The sequence below is a fragment of the Uloborus diversus genome, chromosome 6 (assembly GCF_026930045.1).
Source record: "Uloborus diversus isolate 005 chromosome 6, Udiv.v.3.1, whole genome shotgun sequence".
Lineage (NCBI taxonomy): Eukaryota > Metazoa > Arthropoda > Arachnida > Araneae > Uloboridae > Uloborus > Uloborus diversus.
Window position 1 is genome coordinate 167,021,543 of NC_072736.1, and position 12,975 is coordinate 167,034,517.

Consider the following 12,975-nt stretch of genomic DNA (forward strand, 5'->3'; position numbering starts at 1 on the left):
TTTACAAGGAAAAAAATTATTAGCCTTTTAAGTAAGGAAAAATCAATTATTTTTTCAACATTTGTGTTTTTGCTCAAATATGGACACCTTCAACTTGTTTTTAAAACAACCCACATTTTCGGCCACAATCTAGCCGAATATTCGGTATTCGGCCAAATCACTAGGAATCATGACAAGAAGTTTGCATGTAAAGTTTTAAATTGTCAACCAAACGCAAAGATTTTTTTGTGCTGGCAGTGTAAAATGAAAAATAACCATCAAGATTAAATGTGATCTAAGTGACGTAGCTATCTATAACAGAAAAGTACCTCTCTGACTTTATATTAACAAGTAAATAGCGGTTCACAGTTTTGTTTGTAATTTTAAGAATAAGGATTCATTAAATCATTAAAAACAGTATTTGACAAAACTAGTTATTTTTAACACACTAATAAGATCTAGTTTTGTCAGATAATTATGTTTAAATCTTTCTATATTTTTTCTCCCTCTCTTTACATAAATATTTAGAGAGAGTAAGAGATAATTTTAAATTAATTTATTCATGTTTGTGAAATGCAGCGTAGTTTTTGAAAAAAATTCTTATGTAATTTATTTTTACAGACTAGTTATAATCATCTGATCTTTTACAATGTTGATGTGGATGATTCTGTAAAATGCCTTTACGAACAATTAGATAGCAAGTATGTATGTATTTCTCGATTTGCTTCGTTTTATTGATGTATTCGGTTTTACCATTATATGCTGATATATAATGGTAAAACCATTATATGTCAGCATGTTCCATTTTTCTTAAAATTAGAGACGTACCGAGTACTCGGTAACTACTCGGTACTCGGCCTACTCGGACAATTTGCCGAGTACTCGATACTCGGCTCAATTTTGATCAGATACTCGGCCAATACGGAGTAGTTGTAAAAAATTGAATATTGTTCAAAGCAGATTTTACAATCAATAAATTATTGCAAGCGCATAATATACTGCAATCATTTACAATTTAAATTTACAAGTCAAATTCAAATCTTGAGAATAATGAAGTTTGTTATGCTTCAATGGAGTAAGCCTCATATTTTAATGCCCCAAAAAATAATGAAACTTATTTATTAAAAATGGGGCAAAAAAGGTAATTACAGAAAATATGAAAATTTTATATTATTAAATGGATTTTTGCCACACACAAAATTATGTATAAAAATCATAAAAATACCTTTTCTTAAAAAATAAAACTACGTTAAAAGCACAAATGTGCAGGAACACTGCAGACACGTGTTTTGGCATTAGAAGGAATGCTTTTTTCAATGCACAAAACGTGAGCTTATGGATTTAAAGACATCTGACAAAAGTCGGATTTTTTTACATTCATTAGCTCACATTTTATGCTCTGAAAAAATTGTTCCTTGTAATGTCGAAACACGTGCCTGCAGCGCTCTTGCATATTTGTGCTTTTAACGTTGTTTCATTAGCTTTTAAAAATTATTAATGTTTGGCGGACTAGAAGAATAGATTGATATAATTTGTCCAACTTGATCAATCCTACCTTTTATGTATTTGTTTATTTTTAATTTAAAAAATAACTTATTTGTAAGATTATTGACACAAACAAAATCTTTTAAATAATGCATAATTAAGTTTCAGTTGGAATTTTGTTTTAAAAACTATTAGTTGGACGTTCAAAATTCGTCACGTGTGTGTCAGTGGTTTTTCTTAAAACATAATTGAAAATCGGTAACTCGGTACTCGGCCAAGTAGTGGAAGGCCGAGTGCTCGGTTACTCGGCCAAAGTGCTACTCAGTACGTCTCTACTTAGAATATTCTTTTAGTTCATTATTTGAATATATTTAATTTATTTTTATTCAATTTCTTTATTGTGTCTCCCCCCTCTCTAACTTGATACACATGAGCACAACATTTTCATCCCTAATTGTGAACACTTCACATGGTTGGTACGTGTCATGGAAATCCTGGAAAGTCATGGGAAAAAAAAGAAACAAATTTCAGACCTGGAAAAGTCATGGAAAATTAAAATTTTCATTAAAAGTCATGGGAAAATGTCTTGGGTAGTAAGAAAGTAAGCTAAAAGAGCGCTAGAAATATTGAGTAATTTAGCAATATTGCATATAAATTGAACGATCTCAAAAACAAATTCGAGTTTTGGAATCCAATTTCATCCGCTTCTGTAACAGTCGCTTGCCTTTTTTTTTTGTGATGTGATTTTACTTCTGGGGCATCACTAATTTTGAACTCACCATTATTTTCAGCTCTTCTTATATTTTATGTTCTGTAGTTATGGACTTGCACGTTCTTGATTTTGCCACGCCCCCTCAAAAAGCGTAATTCAATTGCATCCAAGTTCGTTTCAACTACTTGTAAAAAGTTCATTGTTAAATTTATCAAAGTTTATCTTAATATGTTGAAGGCTTTAAAATGAAGACTTTAGTCAGGCAATAGAACATAGAAATAGGGGAATTGTAATAATCTAAAACAGTAGTGCCCAACATACAGATCGCAAAACTCATGCTTTTGGCCAGCTGAAATATCTGGTTTGGAAAAATGAATTCTCTGGAAAAAGTGGCTTTACTTTAATAAACATATATGCTGTCCAGTTACATGGGTGATGAGATGTACTATTGACATCCAAGGGCAATGTTTTTATGAAGTAAATTAATTATTTTAAACTTAGTGATGACTCATTCAATTTTTGTCTCATTCATTACTATTCTGCCTATACTATTTATTAGACATTTAAACATCAGTGTATTGCATTCACTATATTTTTGTTTTACTTAAATTTATATGATGAAGACAAATAAGAATAATTTATTAAAAATATAAACAAACTTTGAAACATTCATTGATTATGATTGGTGGATGCATGAGCTGCATTGAAACGTTGAGAATGATTGGTGGATGCATGAGCTGCATCGGTTTAACACAGAAAAGTCAAAAATTGTCAAGGCCTGTTAAGTGCCAGCACCATCTAGTGGGGCCATGGTTAAGCTCAAAGTAGTTCTTTCCTAGGACTTCCAGGGACAGGAAATCTCTCGGAAGAATGTAATCCATTTCATTTAAATTGTACTTTCATCTTACTACGCATTCGCTTTTATTTTTATGAAGAAATAAATTAGCTTAAAAGTGGCCAGTAAAATTAAATCTTCCTGTCTGAAATTATTTATGTGTTTGTTTAGATGTTTATTTTATTTGATGCAAATAAAATAAAAATATATTTATTAGTGTTAATAGTGCTTCCTATGGAAATATACGTAAAATGTACCATACGTACATAGCTTTTGATTCGTTTTCGTTTCACAAACTCTCGTTTTTACAAACTTTTTCCATGGTCCTAAAAAGTTCATAAAATCAAGTGTCAACTGTAGTATGTTATCATTGATAAAAACAAGACAACAGTTTTTTTTTTAAATTCATTTTATTTTTATCTTAAATGTTGTATTCTGTTTACTAGAATGACTGGATTGAAAAGAGAAAGTGATGAATTATTTGTGAAAGAAAAGGTGCCACCAATATCACTTGATGTTGTTCACACACTATATTTAGAATCTCCTATTTGCAGGTAGGATTTTCAAAACATGAATAATTTTTTCTAATAACTTTCTGTTAATGTTGATCTAAAAGCATGGTTATAAATTTTAAAAGCATCTTTACCAGAGTTCACAGATGTATATCATGATGCATATGCAATATTTACTTTGAAAATGTGATATTTTTATATTTTCTATATCTGCATTTACTTTGGAACTATGGCATTTGCAATGTAAAAATTATGTGTTAATCAAATTAATCTTATTCATTTATTATTTAAAATAACCAAAAAGCAATGTACCATATTTATTAGAATATACGAGGGCTGTTTTTTTTTATCAACTTCCAATGTGGTATAAAAATAAAACTAATGAGAGTAATTAAATAAATTTATTATCAAAAGTTAGGTACATTATTAGTTACTTTTCAACATAATCGCCATTTAAAATGATGCATTTTTCATACCTGGGTACAAGCTTCTTAATACCTACTTCATAGAAGTTTGCCGCCAGTGATTTGAGATGGGTTTTCACGGCGTTTATTGTAGCCTAACTTGTCAGTTGATAGTGTGTAGGGCTGACCTTGAAATCTCAAGAAACTGATCGGATAGGTCCGTAATCGTAAACCTCCGATTGCTTCTTGCAGTTTGGTCAACTCGATCAACGAGGTCTTCGTTTGCGACCGACTTTCGTCCTTGTCCCCCTTCATCATTGTGAGCATTAAGTGTTGTGGAATTAGAATGACTACACCGCTAGTAGAAGTGAACCTGCAAAACATGTCCACAACCCGAAGTTGAAGAAAATCAAAACACGAGGAGCTATTTTCCTCAATGGAAAATCTGTATTTATTATCTTTAGAGATTGCTGAAGTTGTAGTACAACATCCTTATTGGTATTTAAAAACATTTTGAAAATAAGTATATCTGCCGCTATGATACAACGAAACGAAGTTCAATTTACGAGCATGCTGGTTCCATGGAATATAAAGCATCTTCATACATTAGGATGGTTCAAAAATACATGTAAAAAAAACAGTTCTCCTAGATACCTGGACACCCCTCACTATTTTTAGACTTGTGGATAGCAATATACTGGAAGAATTTTAGCTTCCGATTTCAACTGAAAGAGGGTGCTCAACCCCCTCCCCCAAACGTCATCAGTATGGGAAGGGGAGTTAAAAAAATACATCAAACTGAAAAAACAATGCTACATATTATAATATTTACACTAGATATATGCATATACATTGCAATAAGATAATTATTTACAAAAAAAAAAAAAAGCTGAGGAAATGTTTCTACATTTGTGACATTTTCTATGCTACGGCTAATGTTAAATGGAGGGGTCATTGAGCACCTTCTTAAAATTTGAGTAATTAGCTAAAACTTTTACAGCATAATACTATTAGTAAGTCTAAAAAAAATAAGGGGTGTCCTGGACTCAAGCTGAAATTTTTTTTTTTGAACCACCCTATTCATACATACAAAATAGGCCTAAAGGCATTTCAGAACTTTATAATTAACATCACATTGTAGACTCTCACGACCTGCCAGGAGTAAAGAGCACTGGCAGACATCACAAATTACGACAAATTACAACATGCAACACATAGCGGCAACGAGAGGAAAAAGAGAGAGCGAAAAAGATCGCCCAAAGTATTTAAAGTCTTCACGTGGCTTTCGAATCAAGAATATGCAAAACACAAGAAGATGTGTTGCCAATGCAAGAAAGTTAAAGATGTGTTGCCAGTCAAAAAGTAACTCAATCTAAAAAAAACTCTCGCGGTTATAAGATACAATGAACTGGTGACTCGGTTCACCCAAAAGTCCATTCATTTGACTGAGTTATCGCGACCGATCACACGAATGACGTCACAACGTGATGCAATGTTTACATCGGAAGACGATTGATTCTGCATGATGCAAAAACGTATTTTTAATGATTCTTTTTCAAATTAAATGATTCTTTCACTTTTTTGTGAAAGTTTAAATTAAAAATCTAACAATCATGAATGTCACCTCGTCCGCCTTTAAATTTCCTACACCAATCACGCACTGCACTGTCACTCATAAAGCTCAATAGATCTATTTCAAACAAATCTAAGAAAGTTCTTCTGCCTTTATATAGGAGTTTAGTAAGACCTCATTTAGAGTATGCTGTTCAGTTTTGGTCGCCTTATCTGAAGAAAGATATTTTTGTATTGGAAAGGGTTCAAAGAAGGGTAACTAAATTAGTAAGGGGACTCTCAGATTTAGATTATGATACCAGACTTAATAGGCTTAACATGTACAGCCTGGAGCAAAGGAGAGTCAGAGGGGACATGATTCAGTTATTTAAATTTATCAAAATGAAAGATGTAAATGGATTACATTTTTGCGGGGAAAGCAGGACGAGGGGTCATTGTTTTAAGCTATTTGAATCTCAGGCTAACTTGGAAATCAGGAAAAACTACTACTTTAGCAGGGTCGTGGGCACTTGGAATAGCTTACCGGAAGAGACGGTAATGAGCAAGGGAGTGGATAGCTTTAAGAGGGCCATTGATCTTCATTGGGGACTAATTAATTGACTAGGACCAGCCTAGCTGGGCCCAGAGCCTGTTGCTGGTCGTCACATTTGTATTTGTATTTGTATACTCGTTTCATTCTACTGTAAATTTCTGCTGCGGATAACCCTTCAGTTTGCAAGAAGCGAATGACACTTCGTAACTCACACTTGGCGGGAGATTCTATCATGGTAGCCGTGTTTATGTGTCGCTAGATAAACAGGTAATGGCGTCGGACACCCAACAACAGCCCTCGTATTATATTTCATTGATATAATGTAATAGTTTAATATTTGTTTTCTTATTTTATACTAGTGGTAACTGCACGGCTTTGCCCGTAATAGAAAAATTGAAAGGTCTTTTGGTTCGCCTGTATATTTACAAATAATGTATGGTGAATTTTCCCGCCAATTGGCTTGTACCCTTGTTACGGTTCCACGTTATGATAATTTCGTATCTCGCCAATTGGCTCGTGCCCATGTTACGGTTCCACGTTATGATAATTTCGTAATTTACTCGTCCATCTTATGATAATTTTGTTTTTAAAAATTGGAATAGAAAAAGATCCACATCGAATTTTCGAAAAATCGCTTCCAGGTGCACACCCCCATGCTACAAACTAACTTTGTGCCAAATTTCGTGATAATCGGCCGAACGGTCTAGGCGCTATGCGCGTCACAGAGATCCTGACAGACAGACAGAGATACGGACAGAGAGAGAGAGAGACATTCAGCTTTATTATTAGTGAAGATTCATAAAATTATACAACAATTTTAATATGGTCTAAAAATGCTAGATTTAAACCAAAAGTTGGTCAGAAAAAGGGAAAATGTATTACGGCTGTGCACTTACAAATGCATATTTTTTATTTCGGAATTATATAATTTTGTATAAGGTAGCTTACAAAAAATAAATAAATAACAATAGAGTGAAATATTAATTCTAAAACACATATAAACATTGTATATTGCAATAATCAATAAATGATTATACAAGGGTAACATATAGTTTTCAATAACCTTTTCACATTTTAATTTTACATGATATATTTTATATTTATACTAGTGATACCCGCACGGCTTTGCCCGTAGTTGAAAATTGAAAGGTCATTCGGTTCGCCTGTATATTTACATATAATGTATGGTGAATTTTCTCGCCAATTAGCTATGTTCATTCGCTCTCCCATTCCACGTCATGATAATTTTGTAATTCACTCGTCCATCTTATGATAATTTTTTTCCGGAAAATGTTCTTAAAATTGAAATAAAGAACAAAATCAAATTTTCGAAAAATCTCTTGAAGGTGCACACCCCCATGCTACAAACTAATTTTGTGCCAAATTTTATAAAAATTGGCCGAACGGTCTAGGCGCTATGCGCGTCAAAGAGATCCTGACATCCTCCAGAGAGAGAGACTTTCAGCTTTATTATTAGTAAAGATGTATAATTTTTTTTTTCTAAGTTTTACATGTTACATGTTGATCAGTTTTACAGAGCTCTTAATTATAATAGTCAATATCCAATGTATTCATTGTCAGTATGTTATGTTATATTTTATATTTAAAAATAAGCTAAAAACTTCGATTTTTGGTAATTTCACACTATTTTGCGGCTTATGTGCGAGCTAAAAACCATAGAGGAACGTAAATATTTTCGAAGATATATAGTTATTATTATTGATATATATTATTAAGAGTGTTAATAGGAAGCATCTAAAAGGCATTAGAACAAAAAAAAATTGACATTTGAATTTTCATAATAATATTAGAAAATTGGCTATTTTTTACCTTTTTTTTTTCTTTTTTTAAACTTTGCAGCCGATGCGCGATCTGAAGGCATAAATATTAATTTTTTAAAATATATTTCCCTTGTTTAGGATGGCAGTACACAACTTTTTTTGGTATTAGAAGTTGCTTATCAAAAATTTTCTTTTTTCGGCCCACCCTACTGTATATGTCACCGTACACTTAATTGGACACCTATATGACGTTCAGTTCTCTCATGACTTCTTTGTTTTTTGTTGAGCATTTTGCACTGACGAAGAGGCTCCATTGTAGCCTTGAAATCGCTAGTTGCTCTATTTTGTTGATAATTTGTGCTTTGGTTGCATTGATTTTGCACTTCAATCCTATTTTAGCAGAGTTTATTTGATTATTTTTCATTTATACCATGGTTTTAATTGTATTTTGTAGTATAGTTTGTATCCGAGACGAATTAATAGTTACAACTGTTGACGGCCATTTTTGGAGAGTACAGTGGGATGGAAGTTTGAATGAAGATTATACTTTGAATTTGTGTTCCATATCTTTTCGCTTAGACCAGTTACAGTCAAGAGGTATGAAAAATTATACTAATATCTTAGCTCATTACACTCGTTATTCATGTGTGCGAATTTCTTAATGTTTCAAACTCGTTGTATTTGTATTTTTACTAATATTTAGAAAAGTATTAAGTTGAATATGAAAAATTTAGTTTGTTAAGATTTTAAGCGAATTTAATTAATAGTGTGATTGTATTACGCTTGAGTAACACATTGTTACTTTCTTCTATATCTAATATATAGAAGAAAGTATTGGATTCGTGCAAATTTTCGAATTTCGAATTTTGACGGATTCAAACGTTTTGAGGTGTGCTGAGTCCATTTCGACTATTTTTGGAAAATGTCTGTCTGTCTATGTGTGTGTGTGTGTGTGTGTCACGTCTGTGTGTGACCAGTTTTTTGTGGCCGCTCTACAGCAAAAACTACCGCATGAAATCGAATGAAATTTGGTACACATATGTGCCCCTATGTGAACTTGTGCCCATTGGTTTTTGGCGCGATATCCTCCAAGGGGGGTGGAGCAATGGGACGTTTTTTGAGTTACGCGTGATTGCTATTCCTCAGGAAGTAACTGGCGGAATCAAACAAAATTTGGTCCATATGTTGCCATTAACAGGAACAGGTGCTGATTCAATTTTGGTGTCAATAACTCAAACGGGGGTTGAGCTATAGAACGTTTTTTTGTCGTCAATTGTGACTGCTGTATCTCAAGAAATAATGAACGGAATGAAAGAAAAATTTATCGGCAAGTAGCCCTTAGTGGGTATAAAAGCTGATTTTATTTTTGTGTCAACAGCTAAAAAGGGGGTAGCGCAATCGCCCGTTCTTTTTTTCCATTGTGAGTGCCCTATCTCAAGAAGTAATGCTACGTTCTGGTTGAAATTTGGAATATATGTGAATCCATACGTAAACAGGCTTTGGTTCAATTTTGACGCCAATCGCTCCAAGAGGTGTTGATTTTTTTTTTTTTGCGAATAAAAATAGCTTTATTAATGCAACAATAAGAAAGATAAATCGTAATAGATTGTCGTCTGCGTATTTCTCGTGATTTTAATTGTATGGAAATGATGGGAAATATTATCTCAATGATTTAAAATTTTTAACTGTTGCCATCTTATGTTTGTTAACAAATAAAATATTTGTAATTAATTCAAGCAAGGCTTTTAAAATAACTTTCAATTTTCGCTCTTTGCTTTGCTTTTGCAATAATTCAGACATTGGGATGGTCGTCAAGTTTTTTGCATGTGTAATTTTGCTTTTGTTGGGAATATTGCTTCCTCGTCAAGCATGGGGATGGATCAGAAAAAGGAAAAATATAGAAGAAAGTTTCGTGATGGCCACAACATACTAGTTTTTGAAATTAGGAGTGAGGTCAAGGGGGCTTTTACCCCTATTCTTTGGGACTACTTTTCTAGCCTCTTATAGATCTGATACAAATATTGCACATCTGACAAATGATGCATATTCTATAATTTACTTATGCATAATACATTAACTGTGTACTTCATATATGTTTCAATAAACCTATGTTAAAATTACAGATATAAACAATCAATATTAATAAGTAGAAAAATATATCTATCAAATATCCTATTGAAATTTTCAAGTCAAGAAGATTTTGAAAAAGTGGTGTTAATTGTTTGAACTTTATGCTGATTATAATAGTAAGATAAGGAAAAACTTTGGACTCAAAGTACTGATGTTAGAGCATTAATTTAACTAATTAATTAAGCAAATTTTAAAATATGTGAAAGTATGGTAGCTCTGTATTAATGCAAATAGGCTTATCTTTCAAAGCAAAAATCAATCGTAGAAAATCATTACAATAAAGATTTTAAAAAAAATATAAAAAAATAAATGTGGAAAAACATCCTTATTTCTTGCAAGCATCAGTTCTGTCAGAAATAGTTTCTATTTTAATGCTTATTATCTATATAAGTTGCTTGTTAAATTTGTTGATTGTCTAAACCATTTTACTATGTCATACAAATCTGCATCTGTTTATCTTTGGGAAATAGGTTCTACTTTTGATGGATTAGGATACTATGTTAAAAACATGGAATATTCACCCATCATTGGAGGATTTTCCGTTGTGCTATCCAATGGTCGAGCAGCATTCATAACTGCCACAACTTTAAAATTTGAACCTCATGTGAGTTTTTATTTATTTATTATTATTATTAATATTATTTTGATTTGCTATAACAGGAATTATGTTTTTATGGATACTATTTTTGCTTGCCTTCTGTTTGTTTTTGTTTGTAAATGCAAAGTACTTTTTGATGAATTATAACTGTTGGTTTCACAACTTTCTAATCAAATGTTTCTCAGGTTTCAAAGCTTCAAACATTTGTTACACATTAGACAATTTTTTATGTGTCTCATTCAAGTAATTCTGTTCTTAAAAAAATATATTTAAAAAATAAATGTGATTGAGTTTGGGCAGAATAAAAAGGTTAAATTAAATTAATGCAATCCAAACACTAATTAAAGCTTATCCTAGTAGCATTATATTTTAAAAGACAAATAATCACTATTAGATAAATATGGAACAACGTTTAAAAGCACAAAAAGGATAAAAAGTTTTTCAAAAGACGCGGACATGTTTCGGAGGCAATAGCCGCCTTCCTCAGTGCGAAATGAACAAATGGATGAATCAAGGTCAAGGGAGAGTTTAAATACGTAACGTGTTACGTGAGACAGACAAGGCGTTCACTTAAGTTTTGTTTGAAAGAACATGAAAACCACGTTAAAAAACAGGAACTGAACAAATCTTCAATTGCTGAACATTGTTGGGACACAGGGCACAATTTTCTCTTTTCGGAAGCCAAGGTCATTTGCAGACCTACAACAGTAGGTGAATTGGATTTTCTGGAATCCTTTTATATTCATAAAAACTTAAATAATCTTTGCAATGAGTCTTTTGCTGTTCCGCATTTTTCTCCAATCTTATTCAATCTTACATGTTAGAATACGTCATATTTTGCCTCAGCACTCGCTGATAGCTGATTGGTCATTGTTTTTCCGGTTACGCATTTAAGCTCTCCCTTGACCTTGATTCATCCATTTGTTCATTTCGCACTGAGGAAGGAGGCTATTGCCTCCGAAACATGTCTGCGTTTTTAATAACTTTTTATCCTTTTTGTGCTTTTAAACGTTGTTCCATTTTTATCTAATTTACCTTGCACAAAGCTATCGCTTTTCAAATAATCACTATCTTCAAATAATTGTGACATAAGAATAATGTCTATGTTTAAAAGATCAAATTGTTGAATTGGTTACCGCATTTGAAATGACTAAATAATATATCAGTTACATGTAGTCAATATAAATTAAGTGATCTATTTAATTATTATAATGATCATAGTATATATATATATATATATATTTATTTATTTATTTTATTTTTTTTGCAGCAAGTATTTGGTATCCTTTCTCAAGACGTCCAAAATGCAACTTGTACAGCTGTTAACCATAGATACCGTTTGATTTCATATGGATTGAAAAAGTAAGTTTAGAATGCAATACAATAGAAGACCATTATAACGCACTCCTTGGGACCAGAGTTTTTGCGTTATACAGGTTTTGGCGTTACATAGGTCATTTCACAAATTTTTAAACTAATATTCAAAATATATCAATATATTAGCACTTCAGAATGAGTTTTATCTGTTGTGAGTATTAAAGCACTAATTATACAATGAGTCATTCACGAATAAATATGTTTCTTTATTACAAGAAAGTGAAATATCTTGTACTTCTGCTAGCTTCATAGTTTGCATAACAGCTGCATTTTCATTTTCATTTTACTGTGAATGCTAATTTTCATTTAAAAGCTTTGAATTAAGATGAAAAGATGGATTCAAAATTTAATTTTCCTAACAATTTTTATGTTTGCAAGGCAAAACAGATTGATTTTTTAAACTTCAAAACTTACTTCTGAAAAGTTGTGTGGTTTATAGAGAATTGCGTTATACAGGTCGGCGTTATAAAGGTATTCTACTGTATAAATTTCAAAAGACTGTTTAGTGTCTGTATGAGTTCTTTATGTGTTACAAAATCTGGTAAATTTGGTTACAGTGGCGGCTCGTGCCTTGAAAAAGTGAGGGGGTCAGATAATGGGTGCACTCGCACCCATTGGCGCACCCATGATCTTTTCTGGGATCGCACCCATTCCTCCCCCCCCCCCTCTCCAATTTTTCGATAATTGCTGTTCAAAAACGCAATTGTAGACAAACTTAGAAGATTTTTATGGGAAGGGGCTCTGGACCTCTCCCCTGGAATTTTTTTTCAAAATGGAATTCCTAAAATCGGTGTGAAGAAAAATAAATCTTTATAATCCGGGGATAATACGATGCAAAAAAAAACGAAGTTTTGATTTAACATATGATTTTAGCAACAAAAATGAAAACTTGAAGAAGTAATAACTTTTATTCAAAACTAATGTTAAAAAAGTAATATAAAAAATAATGATTTCTTCTCCAAATTGTCATTATAGTAGGCTAATTATTTAAAGATAAGGGTCAAGAAAGAAGCAAACGGTCCAATCTTGTGCAAATGAAGGCTTCTTCCTTTACTGTA

At 32.2% G+C, this 12,975-nt stretch overlaps 1 protein-coding gene across 1 annotated transcript in view; it reads left to right on the plus strand.

Annotated features, from left to right (window-relative positions):
- Positions 1–12,975, plus strand: part of LOC129225059 (guanine nucleotide exchange factor subunit RIC1-like) — a 112,133-nt gene that overhangs the window by 11,122 nt on the left and 88,036 nt on the right. The window contains 5 exon segments of the mRNA XM_054859605.1: positions 601–680; positions 3,458–3,565; positions 8,267–8,409; positions 10,413–10,546; positions 11,811–11,902. Of these exon segments, the coding sequence (XP_054715580.1) occupies positions 601–680; positions 3,458–3,565; positions 8,267–8,409; positions 10,413–10,546; positions 11,811–11,902 (557 nt within the window).